The 19,731-nt window shown below is 41.4% G+C and overlaps 1 protein-coding gene and 1 pseudogene across 3 annotated transcripts in view; one reads left to right on the top strand and one right to left on the bottom strand.

Annotated features, from left to right (window-relative positions):
- Positions 1 to 19,731, bottom strand: part of Tmprss13 (transmembrane serine protease 13) — a 65,383-nt gene that overhangs the window by 28,820 nt on the left and 16,832 nt on the right. For all 3 annotated transcript variants that reach the window (XR_015451681.1, XM_021237823.2, XM_021237826.2), the window contains exon 2: positions 378 to 456. Coding sequence is in view for 2 of the 3 variants with exons in the window: in XM_021237823.2 (XP_021093482.2) it covers positions 378 to 407 (30 nt within the window). In the remaining variant the exon portion in view is untranslated. The remainder of the gene's footprint in view (positions 1 to 377; positions 457 to 19,731) is intronic.
- On the top strand, positions 1,623 to 5,593 carry LOC101697031 (cyclin-Y-like protein 1 pseudogene; annotated as a pseudogene).

The following is a 19,731-nucleotide window of genomic DNA, read 5'->3' on the forward strand; positions in this document are numbered from 1 at the left end:
GTGACCCTCTGAGTGAATCGTTTTTCACAACTGAGGATACCCACTTACTCCACTTGCTCTCAAGGTGAAGTGCTTCAGGTCCCCTCATAGCCACAGGTTTCTCCACAACCACCATGGCTCTCCTGTGGTGGGTCTGGAGGCAGGGAGTCTCACAGCCATACGTATTATGAGTTCCTCTGATTCTGTAGATAAAAAGCACCTGTTGTTTGCTGGAAATACCCATTGGGCTGCTGCTCGTTTTTCTACAGAAGTGAAGCAGCTGCAGGCTGACCAGAGATGCTGATGGAACACAGGATTTAAGCCCAGCAGAGGCAAACTCAAATGTACCAGTGCATGGCTGAGTGAAAGATGCAGAGTAAAGAAGAATGAATGATTACCTTACTACTGTGGCCACCAGAATACCACATTCAGACAGGAATGTTCTCAACTCCTGGCTGACCCATCTGAAGAGGATATCTGGAAGAGAAGGTAAGATTTGAAGCTGTGAGAAAGACAGCAAGACGGGCTGACACTCTAGGGTAGTCAAGGGGAGCTGGACAGGCCTGGTAGGAACATTCAAAACAGCAAATACAGAGGGGTTTGTAAGATTAGGGTTAGAGTCAGGGCCGGGTTTGGGGTTGGGGTTGGGATTAGGGTTTTGAGTCCAGTTGGCTATAGAATCACAGCTCTTCTGTGTAGTGCAGGTGAAGTATCTCTTATCTGAAATGCTTCAGACCAGACTTATTTTAGATTCTGGATTTTTTAGGAGGGAGTTGGAATATTTCCATATACATAGTGAGATATCTTGGGGATAGGACCAAGTCTAAACATGAAAATCATTTATGTTTCATGTATACTGCTTGCACATAGTTTGGAGGTAATTTTATATGATGTTTTTAGCGCACCTGTGTTTTTATTTTGATGTATCACATGAGGGCAGGGTGGAATTTTCCACTTGTGGCATTATGTCAGTGCTCAAAAAGTTTCAGATTGTAGAGTACTTTGGATTTGGGATGTTTTTATTAGGGGTACTCAACCTGTACCTCTATGTATTTGGGTAAGTCACTTCCCTCTCAGCATTTCAGTCTCCTCAACCATAAAATTCCATTCAAATACAGTATTTTGTCCATTCAATGACATTATTTGTATGACACATTTGGCACAGGACCTGGCACATGGTGCCCACTGACAAATAGAAGTCATGATGAGATAGATAGATAGATAGATAGATAGATAGATAGAATTATGGTTTCAACAATGAGAATTTTGAACAGGAAAGGAGAGTGTTAAGTTATGTGCTTTCAAACTAAAGCCCAAGCAAAAAACAGGGTTCCTGGTTGGAGCTTTGGTGGAGAAAGCCCTGGAGTAAGAGCTGGACTGGTCTCTTGTTGTGGCTCTGTTACATCTAAGCAGTGTGACTTCTTCCCTGGTGGCCCCCGGTGGCCCCTGAAATCCACTTTCCTATCCTAAAAAATAAGGCACCTTTCACCTTTGGCAAGGCGTTCACAGAGGCTGACAAAGGTAATTAGGTAGGCTGGAGCTCCTTGCCAATGAGCTGCGAAGCAGAGAATTTGAGAGAGAGAAACAGAATCGTAGTTTGAATAAGAAGCAAATGCCCTTGAGGGTTGCCCAGAGAGTCAGGAATGGAAAAGTCAGAAACCAGAGAAAAAGCAAAACAGGTGAGGCATGCAATAAATAAAAACTAGGAGAAGAGACTGTATATCTGTATGTATGTAGGTATGTACGTATTTTTTCCCTTGGATAAAAATAAAAGGAGCACCAGGGAATAAAAACTCACCTTTACAGAACATTGACACTTGTATTATTTATATTTTCAGAACTCATTTTGTAACAAGGAAGCAAAGGCTCAAAGAAGTATGTATACCTTCCAAAGTCAACAGTGAATTGAGCTAAATCTCAAATCCGTGCCTTTTTGCCCATGTTCTCATCATGACAATATCTGTGGGATATTTTAAATTTTTCTTTAATGTCAATCTACTGCTTTGATAATACATTTAAAAATGTTGAATTCGTACATTCTTGTTAGAACCTTTATGCTCTTTGCAACTCAGAACACATAAAAAAGGAATATTTCATTCTGATGCAATTCTTTTCCTGGGTTTATTTCACAGCTGCTTCAGGTGTGTTTTTATCACACAGGTGGTAAGTGTGAAGTCACTGAAGGTGAACTCCTGCAGGTCCCCAGATTAATCATGCTGTGTTTTGCCAGCCGTCACCTAAAGACAGACATTTATATTATTTGTTCAGTGGAAGGAAAATGTTGCACATTTTGAATTTTTGCCTTTCAAATGTGAATCATCTGGAAAAAATCAGGTGCCCAGACTTTAAACCTGGTTAACACCAGAAACTCAGCTATTTGGGTGCAGCTACATCATTCCACTTCTTTTATAGAATATTCAGAATTTGGAAAGAAAACATGATCCTTTCTGCTTTTTCCACTTTCTGAACACGTCTCCTTTTAGAATAAAATTAGCTAAAGGATTACGATAATTTACTGTGCACACATAGAGAAGCTGAATGAACTCTGAGGTCATTTCTTCACCCAAGTGTTTACATTCCTACTCTGGTTCCCTGGATGAGCCTGTGTAATCAGTATCCTTTGACCTGACTTAATCCAACTCCAAATGGGTAGAGAAGTTTGTATGTGCTGAGTCAGGCCCACAGGCAAACAGAGCAAGGAGATTGTCTCCAGCAGAGAAACCGAGAGCCATTTAGGGACATCTTTAGCAGGTTAATAAAACTGAAGAATATCACATTTGCAAGGCACTTTCTCTTCCTTATCTCATCTGGCCCTTAGGATCACCTTCCAAGGCAGACAGGACAGGTAACATTCTCTCTAACGCCCAGAGAGGCCAGACAACTGTCCTAAGCAGTCTCAGGCTTCTTGGCTGGGCCTCACTGCCACTGAAGTGCCTCCAACATTGTGCACTTCACAGTGTTGGATGGTACATTAGTACATTTCAACAGCCTCAGAATCTTTTTTTTTTTCCTCTTCTTGTACTGTGGATTGAACCCAGGGCCTTTGCATTGAGCTATAGCCCCAGCCCTTTCTTTATTTTGTTTTATTTTTATTTTTTGAGACAAGGCCTTACTAAGTCACTAAATTGTCCAGGTATCACTCCAGGGTCTTAGAGTTCCTTAATAACTATGACTGATTAAAACTTTGTGAAGATGTAAACACTTCCCTTGAACCTGTCTTTGTTTCCAGCCTATGGCATGTCACAGGGTCAGTGCCTCCTGACCTCAGTCCAGCCCTGACCAGCCACCTTGTTAGTGGCACTGCAGATGACAAATTCACTTGAGTTCTCTCAAGGGTGAGCTGGAAAAGGTAGATCTGCTCTGTCTGACCCTGAGAGATCACACAGTGGATGGTGTGAGGTGGCTCTTGAGGACTTTGAACCACTTGGAGTTCTTGGGACATTATTATTGAAGTTTAAAACTCTGGGCAAATAGATTGCTCTACAACTTGTCTTCATTTGATGCTTTCAAGTTCTTTGATGCTCACTCTTTCATTGCATCAGAATTTGGTTCAGCTTTTGAAGATCTATAAATTTACATTGTTTTCCTGGTTGGCCTTAGTTTTGCCACACAAGGGTTGTGATCTTATGGTTATACACACACACACACACACACACACACACACACCATATGTTGGAATGCTGGTTAAATTACTTAAAAATTTACTGTCCTAATCTCAATTTCTTATCCATAAAACAGGAAGAATAATAACTATCCATTAGGGTTGTGAGGATTAAATGAGAGAATGTTCAATAAAAATGGTAAGGCATTTTTTTCTTGGTAACAATTTATTCAACAACTTTTATTTATTCAATAATTTATGTAAATAATTTAATAAATATATAACTATATAAATAAATATGTAATTTAAATATAAATATATGAATAATTTAATAATTTATTTGTTCAAATAATTTCAACATATTTAGAAAGTCTGAAACAAATGTTGCAAATTCACTAGTATGAGGCTGGATTAATGGATATATTTTATTCAATTTGGACAGTATTTGTTTACAAATTAATTACTGGCATCTAAAAAATCCAACAATTAAAGGTCTGTGTGACGGGAATGCCTGTAATCCCAGCGCTAGAGAGGCTGAAGCAGGAGGATTGTCACAAGCTGGAAGCCAGCCTGGCCTATGTAGTGAGATCAAAACCTGCCTGAACTACATAAACAAGACTGTCTTAAAAAAACAACAACAACCCTCACCGCCCCCCCAGCCTTGCCTCCCTTGTCCCTCCTGTCCCTTTCCCCTCCCTACTTTCTTTCTCCCTCCCCTTCCCCTGCCTTCTTCTACCTACCTCCTCCCTCCCGTTGCCCTCTCTTCTGCTCTCTGCACCCTCTTTCCCTCCTCCCTCTCCAGGTCTTCTCCCCCACCCACCATGATGCCTTCTTAGACCCCCTGCTGGTCCTGCCCCCTCCAGGATCCCCCAGCCCTTTGGCCCTGCAGTTCTGCAGTGGCAGGAGCCTGCCTGAGTCACAAGGAGTCACACAACTGCAAGCCGGGCAGGTGCAAGGGGCCTGTGGAGCCAGACTATGGGTCTGAGATCTGTGGAGCAGTGGCTGGAGATGCAGTAGCACAAGCACCTGCTTCCCAGGAGACTGAGGAGTTTTTCATGGGAACCAGGGATGGCCACCACCTGCACCACATCAGTGACCGGGAGATGCCCCAAGTCTTGGGAATCAAAGCCAGGCCCTTGTGCTTGCTAGGTGCAGCTCTGGAATCAAGCCCTTCTGACCATCCAAGGGCAAGCATAATTTTCCTGAACAAATCTCATGCATACACACAAGATCAGAGGAAAAGCAACTATTTCAATGAAGTGTCTCCAGTGCAGTTTACTAAGAAGTATAGCTCCTGCTCAATGATATTTCTAGATGACAGCACACTTAGCCTGCCTAATCGTAGAAATATGGTGCAGTGTGTGACCTTAGCAGTATATTACCACATAAAGAACAGAGATGCAGATAGATCTCTCGATATTTTTGATGAGAGATTGCATCCACTCACAAGAGAGAAGCTTCCAGAGGAATATTTTCAGCATGATCCTGAACACAAATGTATTTACAGATTTGTTGCTGTTATTTTTAATGCTGCATGGTTACCAACTGAATGTTCAATAACAACTTTGGTCTACTTAGAAAGGCTTTTGTCGTACGCTGAGGTGGACATCTGTCCTGCTAACTGGAGAAGGATGGTGCTGGGAGCCATTCTTCTTGCCTGCAAGGTTTGGCTCAACGAGGCTGTGTGGAACACAGACTTCTGCAGGGTCCTCAGGGATGTTACGCTCCAGGACATAAATGCATTGGAAAGGCATGACTTGGACCTGCTCAAGTATAATGTTAATGTGTCTGCCAGTGTGTATGCCAAATACTACTTTGACCTTCACTCTTTAGCAGATGAAAACAACATATGTTTTGTGTTTGCGCCTCTCATGAAAGAAAGATCACAGGACCTAGAGGCCATATCAGGATTGGGTGAAGACAAAGACTTGTGCAGAGCGGCTATGAGAAGATCTTCCTTCCAGTGATGGCGATTCCATTGGCTTCAGACTGTCTAATGCTGTCCTCTCTTAAAAGGTAGAAATGGAGGCTATGACATCATGGGCCCCTCAATTACAAAGCTGGAGTAGTACCGTCACTCTTGCTAAAACAACAACAACAACAGCAACAGCTAAGTTAGTATTTTCACCAAAGGGAAAGGCCTTGAATTCAAGAGCCTCCTGGGCAGTGACAGCTGTACTGCACGGGAAGGAGAGAGGGCCTGTCAAAGCAGGAGCACACTTCTGTCCTCACTGATGTGAGCAGAGTTGCCAGTTCTGCAGAGCAAAAGCTCCTGGCTCATATCGGCTTTTGCTTACTCCACCGGCCAATGCCTGTGAGCTCTGTGAGACTTTTGAATTCAAAGTTTAAATTTAAACTAATTTAAATTTTTAGTTATTTTTTAAAATTAGATTTAAAACACTACCCATATAATTGTATGTTTTTCTACTCACCCCTCCCCATGTTGCTGCATATGCCTTTAGGGTTGAGGTAGTATTACTATTGAAATGTGGGGATCTTTTTTATTGCACGGGGCTGGGAATAAAATCCTGCGTCTTAGCCATGTCCTCTTAGCAGGGTCTCTCCCACTGGGTCCCCCACCCAGCCCCAAACACGGGAGTGTTCACACTCATGATGCCTCTTAGGAGAAGACTGTAGCATTGTCAGGTATTGAAGGTTCTTCCTCCCATGATGTCGTGAGTTGCTAGTCATTACTGTCAATCAGTTTGAACCAAAAAGCTGCTGGATAACACTTGCCACTCATGTTCTTTGCAAGCACTACTTGGTAGCACTGTGACATGTTTGTGGTCTTAAAGAGAAAGCATCAGTTGCTTCTATTGACTGTCTTATTTCTATGAAGTCCATGCTGCATCTTGTGAACTATTAATGGTGATTCTCATTTTCTGATGATTATCCTGCTAAGTAAACATATTAGAAGATATTTTCATAACACAAACCAACGTAGAGATCCAGTGATTGCCAGCTGATAGTGAAGTACAGGGCATCCCAAAAGTTTCAGTGCAGTTTTAAGCCGCAGACTGCTATGCCTGTGCCTTCCAGGCACTGCAGCAGGTGTAAGAGCCGCAAACTTTTACCAGATGGCATTTGAAAGTTTCAATTTTGCAAATTTGGAATATTAAGATTTTATTCTTATTTTTTTCTAGTCTCTCTTAAAGGGAATAAAAGAAAGAGGAACTGGAACAAAAATTAAAATTAAGTTTAATATTTTACATTTACAAAATTAAAACTTTTAGATGATATTTTATACCATTGTAGCTTCTGTACTTCTACTGGTATCAAAGCTTAAAATTACACTAAGATTTTTGGTATGTTTCATATTGCCAAAGAATTTTCCTCGTATTTTTAAATAATTCTTTGAGAGCTATCTGCTTTGGCCATCTAGATTTCTTTTCTCTAGATTTGGTGAAGGAAGATTTTTAGGAGCAGTGTTAATTCACATGTAATAAAAAGAAATTGGACCCCAATAGCAGCAATTGATATGAAAGTTTCTTTTAAAGTTTAGCCTACATTTCAAGGTGCCCCATTTCAAGTCCTCCTATTTAAGAGAGAACTTACCTGAACCTTAGGAACATTACTGAAGGCTTTCAAGGGCAGAGATTAATTAATTTGAGAAGATTTACAAATTTACATCTAAATTTGAAATATTAAAAAAATCAGTGCTCTTTCCATGTGAAATCTATGTCTCTTCCTTTTCAAATGTAATCCTAGGAATCTTGCCTATAACAAAGCTCTTGTGGCCTAGGAATACTTTCTTCCAGTGTAGCAGTGCCCCACACAATGTTGTGTGCTGCAGTTTCCACCATTTTTAAAAAGAGACATAAGTGATACCCAGTGACATAAGAAACACCACAATCTACCACCTCTAAAGAAAATTGTTTACGGAGTTTCAAGCTTGAAGATTTGAGTATTAATTGCAATTTTATTTTGAAAAAAATGCTACAACTTAGGGTTTTTCATCCCCATGTTTATATTTTAAAATAAACTATTTTGATTTTTTAAAAAACCCCAAACTAATCAATCAATAAATATCTAAGGCAATCTAGTCTGCCAACCAGCAGTGACCAATACTTTTCCCAAAACAGGCACTTAATAAATATTCACTAATTAATACCATTCTCTTGCATCCCCTCACAATACCTACCACAAATCTAAGCAACCAGTTAGTCAGTCAACAAGTCTTTATTGAATCTCTACTATGTACCAAACAGGAGTTGCTTCATGACTAAATTGTTTCCACTGATCTCCTCATCACAAAGAAAAATTGCTATGTCCTCCTACAAATCACTTCAATTGAATGAATCATGGCTCTACCCTCTTGAGATAAGTCTTATGTCACATATACACCCTTCAGAGCAACCAGAAAGACCCTGGATTTCTAGAACTGCAGAATTATGGAGACTGGGCAGTGGTTGGTTAAGACCTTAGTCATTGAGTCAGGCAGACCTGGATTTGAATACAGGCTCAGCCACATGGAAGTTTTGTGACATGGAGCAAATAATTGACTTGACTCTTCTGAACCTCAGTGGCCTCCTCTCTACCCAGGAGTAGGATCCACCTCATAGGATTACATGAGAACAAAATGAGATGTGTTCAAATGTTGGAACTGGAAGGAAGGTCAGAGGTCTGTTCTCTGAACAGTCAATCATTTCCTTAAACTTCTGATTCAAGAACAACCCTCTGATGCCTTGTGATAGCACTTCAAGAGCCCAGGCCTCTACAGACTCACCTCCTGCACCTGGTCTTTCCTCCCTGGCCTCAGCCCACACCTTGGGCCTCTGTGTTCATCACCACATCACAGGCCTTGGCCTGAAGAGTTCAAAGCCCCAAGACTAACCACAAGGTTAATCAGCCAACCATCCTCAGGCCTCCCTGGGACTACCTGGGACCCACCTGGTGGGGTGGGGGTGAGGAGTGAAGACCAGAGAGCCCTCCTGTTTCACTACTCCACCCCTCCTGATCTCAGCACTGGTGCTTTCCACTCACCCTGTGCCTGGAAGAGCAAGTTCTCCCAGTCTGCACTGGGCCAGGGCTGGTGTGATACCATGTGGTCCCAGTCATCAACCCCAAGTTCATTTTAATTACTCCCATGAGCAGATGACACATCTGGAGGGGTTAACAGAGGTAATTACCCGGGAAGGGTGACAGCCCAGCTGACTAAAAGATTGCTTTGCTCTGGTCAAGGAGAGCTAGGGGGAAATCACCAGAAATTCCTCCTAGACTGATCCTCCAGGACCCCTTCCAATAAGTTCTTCAGAGCATCTGAAGGGCACAGGCTGGAGTCTGGGGTGGGGAAACATGCACAGACTGTATGAGTCATCAGCTAACAACTGTGCATTTTCAGGCCCAGCACCCAGCTCATGGGACACGGCCTGCCTGACTGTCCTCCTTAAGAGCCAAGAGATGATCAAAAGGGGAAGATTGATGCATTCATTCCACCAAAAATCTTTAGTGGTTTTATTGAGATACAATTCAGATATTTTCTAATTCACCCATTTAAAGTGTACAATGAATGGTTTTTAGGATATTCACAGAGTTGTGTAACCATCGACACAATCAATTTTAGAACATTTTCATCATTCCCAAAAGAAACCCCTTACTCATTAAGCAGTCACTCTCCATTTCTCCCCAATGTCCCTCTCCCAGCCATGACTTTGATAAATACTTACAGTTGTGTAGACAGACAGATAGTACTCCCATCAAAATTACAACAGTTCCATCTATCCAAAAAGTTCTCTAGTTTTTCCTCACTCACTCTTCTGTTCACATTCTCAGCCTTTGACATGGATTCATTTTTTTCCCCACTTGTAGAATGTTATATAATATATTCATAATCATAAATATATACTCTTTGGTGTATGACTTTATTCAGAGGACACAATGCTTTTGAGATTAATCCATGTTGGTATACAGCAATAGTTCATTTCTTGTTTGTTGCTAATCATATTACATTATATGGATATGCCACAATTTTTTTATTCCTTTATGGCTCGATTGACATTTATTTTCAGTTTGGAACTGTTAGGGATAAAGCTTTTCTGCATATTGACATACGTTTTTGCATGGACTTATGTTTTCATTTCTTTTAGGTAAATACCTAGGACTGGAATTACCAGGTCATGTGATAAATGTATGTTTAACTTTTAAGAAATACTAACCTAGGGTCAAGGATTTAGCTCAGTGGTTTCACCACCTGCTGCGCAGGTGCAAGGACCCAAGTTCAATCCCCCTTACCAAAAAAAAAAAAGAAAGAAAGAAAGAAAAAGAAATACTAACCTATTTTCTAAGGTGGCTGTATATTTGTATACCCACCAGCAAGGTGTGAGAGTTCCAGTTTCTCTACATCTTCACCAAAACTTAATAGTATCATTCTCTTTTTAACTATTCTAATGGGTGTGTAATGATATTTAAATATGGCTTCAATTTGCATTTTTCTGATATTTAATGATGTTGAGCATCTCTTCATTGAACTTATTTTCCATTTGCCTATCTTTGGTGAAGTATTACTTCAAAATTTTCCCTCTTCCTCTTTTCTTAATTAAGCTGTTTCCCTCTTTATTATTGAGCTCTAAGACTTTTTATGTATTCTGAACACTTTTTGTACTTCTTGGATAAATGTTTAGCAAATATTTTCTTCCAGTTTATGATTTTTTCATTTTTTTAAATGAAAAGTTCTTTATTTTTGATGCAATCCAATAAATACATTTTTCCTATATTATTCACGTTTATCATGATTTAGCTAAAACTCTGTGCCTAACTAAAAGATTTCCTGATGTTAGCCCCTAGATTTTTTTCTAGTTTTAACTATTACATTTAGATTTATGATCCATTTCAAATTAACATTTATATGAGGTGTGAGGTAAGGGTCAATGTCTTGTTGTTTCATTGTGTATATTGAATTATTCTAGTATCATTTGTTAAAAAGGAACTTTTCCCCATTGAATTACCTTAGCAATTTTTCAAACACCAATTGACAATATACGTGTAGGTCTATTTCTGTACTCTATTCTGTTCCATTGTTCTATATGTCAGTTTGTATGCTAACACTACACTTACGTGATTGACAGTTTTATTGTAAGCTTGAAATAGGTTAGTGTGTGAGTCCTCAGATTCTTTTTCTTATTTTTCAAAATTGCTATGCTAAGGTCTTTGTATTTTCATATAATTGTAGAATCAATGTCTACAAAATATAACTTGCTAGGACTTTAGATCTGCATTAAGACTGTAAGTGGATTTGAGTAGAAATGACATCTTAACAATATTGAGTCTTTTGATCCATGGATATAGTATATCTCTCCATTTGTTTAGGTCTTCCTTTCATTTCTCTCAACAATGATTTCTAGTTTTTAGTGTACAAGTCTCCCATATATTTTGTTAAATTTATCTTCAGGAAGTTTGTGTTTGTTGGTATTATTGTAAATGTTATTTTTAATTTCTATTTTCAATTATTAATTTCTTAGAAATACAACTGGGTTTTATATATTAACTTTAGATATCAAGGCCTTGCTAAAACCACATATTAGATTTTTTTAATGTAGATTGTCATGGTGTTTGTTTATAAAAAGTTTTATGTGTCCTTTCTAATATGTTTCCTTCCTCCTTACTTTGTTGCTCCAGTGCAATGTTGAATAAAAACAATGCAAGTAGACACTTTTGCCTTGCCACTGATTTTTAGGAGAAAGAATTCAAACTTTTATCAATATCTTAGTTGTATAGTTTTCATAGAAGCCCCTTATCAAGTTGTGAATATTTTTAGTTTTCCAAGACTTTTTAATCATAAATGGAAGTTTAAGATGTGTTAATTTTTTCTACATGCATCAAAATCATTTTTTCTTTTTTATTATGGTGATGTGATGAGTTATTTTGGTGGTATGATCTAATTTACTTATTTTTAACACCACTCTTGGTGGTTTTTCAATCAAAGAGCAAGAGACTAGTTTGGAGGTTTCTTTCAAATTATCTTGGTTAGAAATTAAGGGGCTGGAAGCAGTAGATATGTTGCTGAAAGCTTGTATGTGAGGAATAAAGTTAAAATCACTCTAAAGAATTTACGCGGATAATTGAATGGATGAAAATGTTTCATGTATAGGAGGCTGCCATTTGGGGCTAGAGGCCTTGATGATATGGATCAATGAAGCACTTGGAATATTCCACACACCAAGCACTGAGCACTGAGACTATTTAGCGATCATAACCCAGGTTATTAGGTAGAAGAGGAGGCTGGCATGGACTGTACCAGCACCCAATGTTAGTGTGTGGGCCAGGGAGATAGGTACCAGCCTCTGACTCCAACATAGGAATGAAGGTAAGGTTTCCAGGCTGCCAGATGGCCCCTGGAAGTTAAACCCAGAACCTAACTGGAAGGAGCATACACTAGAAATGGTCTCATGAGAAGAAAGAAAAGGAAAGACTCCTCAACATAGCACCTGACACTGTTGCCAGGGATCTCTTCCAGCTTCTTTAGTGAGGGGTCTGAGAGGCTGGTGAAGAGGAAGACCAGGACAGAGGCAGGACAAAGGGAGAGATATCATTGATTGATCCAGGATTAGTGAGCATGGCTAGATGAAATAAACGTTAGGGGTTCAGGCAGTCAGAGGTAGAAAAAATAAAAGAGCAAGAAAGAGAAAGGAAGAGAGAAGAAAAATCTACACTGTGTCACTATCCCCAGCTGGATCACAATGGACAACATGGGCCAGCTTTAGGAGCTTGGAAATAAAGGAATGAGCAAGTCTATAAATAACAAACTCACTCTAGATGAGAATCAGAGTACCACAAGGGACACAATCGTTCTCAATCCTGGCCCCATGCAGCATCACCTGGGAAGTTGTAAACACTCACAGGAACCTGGACTTTATCTCAATGAAATCTCTTCAAGGGTAGCCTGGGCACTGTTAATTTTTAGTACCCTCCTCAGTAATTCTAATTAACTGCCAGACTTGAGAACCCCCATTCTAATCTTACATCATCTTAGAGAGGAGGAAGATGAGAAGCAATACTGGGCAGAGACTGGAACTGGGACGACTGATTACCCGGGGTTGCTCAGGACTAAGGGGGTTCCCAGGAAGTGGAACATTCATTTTTAACACCATAACAATTCCAGAAGTTGGAACTTTCAGTGCTGAAACTGGGAAAGTCCTGGGAAAAGGGGGCAAGTTGTTCATCCTGAAAACAACTCTCATGTCCCTATTTTCAGGGGGGTTTTCCACTTAAAATGATAGAACAGATAATGTTAGTCCTGAACAAATTTTTTGCTACTTGATCAAACCCATGTTCTGTAGCTCTTTTGTCTGGCTGCCCCCAAGGTATGATATCCCTGAGTTTAAATACAAAGCAGTGGGTCAATCTGCCTCTCAGGGAACATATGTCAGTGGGGAAGCAAATGGTCTCAGAAGATGCCACATCTGCTTTTGCTTGGACCGTCTATTTCCATACTGTTCTCCTGCCTCTATCAGCTGGAGGAAGGGCTTCCTTCCTGGCTAAATTTTCCTATGACGTGCTTTCGTGTCACCATGTACTTCTCCTGTAGAGCATTTATCACAGTAATAAGTTTGTATTTGTGTGTTAATTTGACTGCTGTTGCCAAGATTTTAAATTCAGCAAAGAGGGGCTGCATCTGTTTCAGCTCATTATTTGTCTCATTCCCTAGCCTAGTAGTGACACATAGTAGATGCTCAACAAATGAATGAATGTATGAATGAATGAATATGAATATAATCACTCACTATTGTACTCAGGGAATAACACTGCCTTACATTTTTCTAACACAAGATTTCAAACCAATAGGAGATGAGTGTTAAGTTCTTGTCTAGTGGGACAACATTGTTATGATAAAGTAATCTATATTCACCTGAAATATGGAAGCCCAAGAATGTTGTGAGGCCACCTACCACCTGACACATGGCTGCTTCTGGAAGTAGAGCTGCTGATTATGCTCATGTCCAGCCAACGTATCTCCCCACTTCAGGGACCTTTAACAGAGTTACTGATATCTGTGACCTTCAGGGACTGCTAGGCAGGGCCCACACCCGTCTTGCAGATGACCTGCAGACTTATCACATCATCAGATCACTGTTGAACATGCCTGTGTCCAGAGTTCTGTGCTGAAAGCTGGAGATGCAGGCACTAGGGTGGGAAGTTGGTGGGAGACAATAGTGATGACCAAGATATGACAGCATGTGTCACCATTTAGCAGTGTGGAGATAAGTACTTGGAAAAACCTTATCAGGCTAGTGGGCAGTTTGTAATAAATGCCAGAGACATAGTACAGCTGATAAATGCAGCAATTTCAGAGTTGGGAGAGAAGACAGAACTGTGGGCTGAGCTGGGCTGGGTTGGGGGTATTCTCCATTGTGTCCTCCATACGCCCTATTTTTTATGACCTCACTTTTATCCTCCCACTACATTGCTCGAACTCAAGAAGGAATAGCACAGGAGTCTCTTGGAGGAAATATTTACAATGTGCCTCTGGACAGGGTGCTGGACCTTGCTCCTCAGAAGGTTGATGAATGTCTAGTGAATGAATAAATGAGTGAGTCAAGAAGACCACCCCCAGCTGCACCCCTCTCCCTGAGAACAGTGTAGCTATAATGAGTGATGCAGTGCCCCTAGGTCTTACACCACTGAGTCTAAAGAACACCCAACTAATGTAGTCATCCCACTGAGTTATTTCCTGGGAAGTGGCTTAATGAACAAGCTCCCTCTATGGGCAGGTAGCCTTCCAGGACTTGGCTTAGGGCGCCACCTGGTGACAGCCCTAGGAAAGGCTCTCACGCACACTCCTTCCCTAGCAGCTTTGGCCCACCTCAGGTTCTTCCATTCTGTGAACTACAGAAGCCATATCCCCTCAAGGTCCCAGCACCCCAGTACAGTGTAACCCGCCCTCTTCTAAGTCCCCCTCTCCCATGGCTATATTCCTAGTGTGTGGCCTTGGTCCTGAGAATTCTCTTGAGAAAAAAAGTCATTCACATGGCAGCTGCTTCAGTGTTCCTCAAGTATCCAATTGAGCTTGCCCTGTACTTCCCAGCTCAGTATGTGGGGAGCCAAGGTCACTCTTCAAGTCTCTGAAGACTCTGGAGGGGGATATGTTTCCCAGTGTTACCTGTAGATGTACATTCTATCTATTCTTTTTCAGCATTGTGTACCCCACTGGACCATGCTCCCACCTCATCCCCCAAAATGCTAATGCCAACTACCACTACTTATTATTAGGTCTAGAGTTAGAAAGGAGTGATGGAAAGGGGGAACTTCACTGACAAATAACTTTAAGCCAAGTATTAGACATCCTGGTCACTGCCACAATATGGGAAACATATCACAATAGGTAAACATAATGCCATTTGCAGACCTAACCTTACAGTGGGAAGACTGGCTTCTAGGCAGCTCAGGTCGGGACAGGGTACAAAATACTGGGGGGTGCAGGTAGACAAGAGCTCTGCTTTCAGGAACTTACATTCTGGGGGAGGGGAGGTGGGCAAAAGACAACCAGATAAGTAGATCAATGGGTGACTTCCATAGTAACACGTTTTATAAAGACAAGAAAACAAAGTAATAGGGAGTAGCTGGAAAGTGGATAAGGAAAGGAGAGAGACATTTCTAAAATATGAATTTGAGGATCCAGGAAAATGATGTGACCCAGCACCTGAATGATGAGAAGGATTCTGAATGAGGTAAATAGTAAAAATGGAGGAAGGAGGGCCAGAGGTTTAGCTCAGTGGTGCCAGCACCTGCCTGGCAAGTACAAGGTCCTAAATTCGATCCCTGGTTCTGAAAAAAAAAATGGAGGAAGGAAGAGAGGAGCAAAGGGACAGGGAAATGGCCCATCACCTTTGGGATGAAGGATCAAGAAGAGATCCCAATAGCAAGATGACCAATAGGCCTTTAAAGACAGCAATGCCATTGTGCACATCCAATCCTGTGTCCAATGAAGGGCGCAATATGGCCTCACCTCTGAGCTCTTCATTTTCAGTGAATTGCATTATTGTGATTTAAATCTAAAGTGTTCCCCAAAAGTCTCATGTGATCAGAGCTGATGGACTTTTGGGAAATGATTGGACCATGAGGGTTGTAACTTGATCAGTGGGCTCATCCACTGATTAGATTCTAATTTGATGGCATTATTAGAAGGTAATGAAAACAGAAGGTAGGCCTAATGTAAGGAAGTAGATGATGGGGTTGTGGCCTCAGGGACTATATCTGGTCACTGGACTATACCTAGCTCTCTTCCTGCTGTCTCTGCTCCCTAACTGCCAGAAAGTGAGCAGGTTTCCTCCGTCATGCCCTTTGGTCATGCTGTTTCTAGCTAGCCACAGACCTAAAGCAATGGACCTGACCAACTATGGACTGAAACTATGAATCAAAACAAACTTTTCCTCCTTTAAGTGGACTTTCTCAGGTGTTTTGTCATAGTGATGGAAAGCTGACTCACACAATCATACACATGGATTTTTGTACAAGGGAGTTTTAAATTTTTAATTTGGTATCTGTCATGGTTTTGGCAGAAATCAAAGGAAGAACTGAGATTGACACCTATACAGGAGAGCAGAGAACATGTTTGAAAACAGAAACTCAAATGTAAAGGCAGAGTGAGCTCATGTGTCTCCCTGGAATTTGCTCTTCAATAGAGCTCAGATCACACCAGGCCTCAGGCTCAAGGATCAGATTATCTTACCCAGACCTTCAGGAGTGGGGAGCGTGCCCAGTTTCTGCAGCGAGCACTTACCTTTTGTTATCCCATTTTATCTTTGCACGTGGGTACCAATTATTCCTACTCACAGATGAGTACACTGAGGTCAGAAGAGTTTAAATAACTCAACGAATCAGATAACTGATAAGTGGGAGAGGTAGAATTTGAATTCAGGTCTGACTCTATCTTTGTCCCCTGAACCACACTCTATACATGAAATGCAGGGATGGATTTTACAATGGATGCTTCTCCCGCCCTCTCACACCAACACTCAGATATACATAGGGGGAAAATGCTTTCTCACTCCTTTGAATTCCCATAGTGCTTGCTGGCTCTGTGCTGAAATGTGAAAGAAACATTGACTACATAAAGTGGTGGTTCTCAACCAGGGCACTGTTGGCAGTTTGTGGAGACATTTCTGGTTGTCATAACTGGTGTTGGGGAATGCTGCTGGTGTACAGTGAGTAGGGGCCAGAATGCTGTTAAACATCTTTCAGTGCATGAGACAGGCACCTACAACAAAGAATTATCCAGACCTATGGGTGCTGAGGTTGAGAAACCCTGATGTGCAGGATGGTGTTGGGCCAGCAGCTGGCAGACCGGCGTGATGTCCATTTGATGACTTAACCTCAGTCTGAGGTCTGTTTCACAGTTCATCAAACCCTGAACTTTGACTTATGAATTCTCTGAGATGGTAAGATCCTGAAGAAATTAATCAAATCAAGAGGAAAAAAGGCATGAGAAACTGACTTAATTTTTAAAGCACTTATTCCCCAAAACAAAACAAGCAAGAATATTCCCCATTATTTGTAGATGCTATTGTACTTTAGAAAACCCAAAGGAAGAAAGACAAAAGGCAAAACAAAATGCACCCCACCCTACCCCCTGAATCCACTTCAAGATCTGCAGTATCTGACTTCCTTCCCTGGGAGGTGGGGAGGAGGAAGACTGAGCAGGGAACCCTGGAGCCCAGTCACCTGCAACTGGCACCACTTCTAGCACTACTTGTCCAGGGCTGCCACAGTGATACCTAAAGAATAGGCACCAGATGCAGCCTTACTGGAAAGATCCAGACTTGGAGATAGTCCAAGATCCATAGGCATAACGTCAAAGAGAAAGAGCCCAGGAAGAAGACCAGTGAGTTCTCTGAAGTGACACTCATTCATCGGTCACAAGAAACCCAAGGATTGCATGGTCCACAATTTTCTTTGAACAATGAGTTCTCTTCCCAGAAACAAACTCTCAGGGAATCGACTGCTACTCCAATTTAAAGGAAGTCTACACAATAGAGGAAATTAAACTTCATAATGCTGTCAGCCTTATGAAAGAATGCCTTTCTCACCAAGGATTGATCAAGCCAACCCTCTACAAAGATGCTAGTGCTGAAAATGCATGACCTCCAAGATCTGTGTCTCAGTCTCAGGAAAGCTGTATTATACACTGCACAACCTCTCTCCTTACAGTAACTTCTTCCTCTTTTTGGCACATTGTGGTTGACTCTTTTGTATCCTGAAGTCAACCAGGCTGTTCATTTGACCTAGAAGAGGTTGCTTGTTGCTTTTCTAGCTTAGCTCATATTTCCCTTGTTTACCAATACCAGTAGCTCCTGGGGGTTCCTGTCCACTTCACCTGGCCCTGTGGTGAGCCACCTGTCACTTTCTACATAGTGTTACAGTTGCCTGAGTATGCATATTGCCCTCCCCAAAATGTCTAAGGTTGGCCAGGCAGGTTTACTGCCCAAACTGTCAGCCTGGATAAAGTCAGAATTGAATCCTGGTTGTACCACATACCTGTTGTGTAAACCAGGCAACAGATTAATCTTTTCATGTCCCAGTTCCCTCATCTGTAAGCCAGGACTACTAACTGCAATGTTCTGGGGTTGGCATAAGGGTTAAATACTGTAATGCCTATAAAGTGGTAAGCATAGTCCCCAGCAAATATTGTTAGCTGCCATTGTTGCTGCTGTTACTTTGCACAGATCCCAGCAATGGAGTCTCAAACTGTAAGTATCCGTGCACATCTGTAACTTAGGGAACTGGTGTGAACTCATTTTCACTACTGTGTCAGGCACATATGCTTGTCTGGTCAGTGTGGATTAAAGACCTAGGAGAACGGAAAAGATGGTGTGGTAAGGTGAAGTTAGAGGCTTGGATACAACCCTACCTCCACCCCGTATGACCCCTTAGGACCTTTCTGACCCCAGAAAGTGACTTAAGAATTCAGTTCCCTGTCTGGAGCAGAAAACAACACTTACCATCTCGGCCTGTAATATGATAACATGATGAAGCTCCCCCACCACCATCCCACACTCCTAGGGCAGAGAAGCTGAGCCGGTCCCAGCACCAGGAAGGAAGCTCCCCCATCGCCATCCCACACTCCTAGGGCAGAGAAGGTGAGCCGCCTGGGTGCCATAAGCACACACACACACACACACACATACACACACACCGCCCCTGTAGAAATGAGAAGACACGTAAAAAAGCCTCACAAACAGACTTCCAGATCACCTACAGCAACCCAAAAGGGAAACAAGATGGAACAATCTGACACTCAATCACCTGGACTCTCTAAACTGGCAACAAAAGAGGATCTGGGAAAAAGGAAATCAGAAATAATTACTCAGATAACAGCAAAGATTTTGCTCATGGTGCAAGACATGATTAATAAATCTAGAGAGGACACAGATAAAAAAATAGAGGATCTGAGGAACATGATGGAATCCCAACATAGGAAACAAATGGAATCCATAAAACAGATGCAAACAGATTTCCAGGAGATTAAAAACTCCATTGAAAGTCTGCACAGCAGAATGAACCAATGTTCATCCAATGAGGATAGAATTTTACATATAGAAGATAAGATGCAATTAGTGACCAGGAAAAGAAAAATTGCTTTAAACTTGTAAGGGAACATGAGAAATCAATCCAGCAGGTGCTAGACGATGCAAAGAAGAATAACATAAGACTGATTGGAATCAATGAAGAAAGAGGAGAGAGTGCAGATGACATAAAAAAAACTGTTCACAGAAGCGATGGCAGAAAACTTCCCAAGGAGGGGAAAAGAACTTATCTGACATACATATAAGGAGGGGAAAAGAACTTATCTGACATACAGGTAAGTGAGGCATATAGGACTCCAGCTAGCCTTGATCAAAAAAAATCTACACATAGGCATATAATAGTTAGGATTCTTCCAGAAATCCAACAGAAGAACAAAATTCTACAAGCAGTGAGAGAAAAGAAACAAATCACATACAAAGGAAAACCCATCAGAATCACAGCAGACTTCTCAATGCAAACCCTCAAGGCAAGAAGAGCTTGGGGTGACATATTTCAAGCCCTAGAGGAAAACAGCCTCCAACCCAGATTGATGTACCCTGCAAAACTATCTTTCAAAATTGATGGAGAAATAAGATACTTTCATGATAAAGAGCACCTCAGGAACTTCATGAATACCAAATCGGCACTCCAAA

The sequence above is a fragment of the Heterocephalus glaber genome, unplaced genomic scaffold (genome assembly GCF_053883595.1).
Source record: "Heterocephalus glaber isolate CG9 unplaced genomic scaffold, H.glaber_assembly_v1.0 deba00001429, whole genome shotgun sequence".
Taxonomy (NCBI): Eukaryota; Metazoa; Chordata; class Mammalia; order Rodentia; family Bathyergidae; genus Heterocephalus; species Heterocephalus glaber.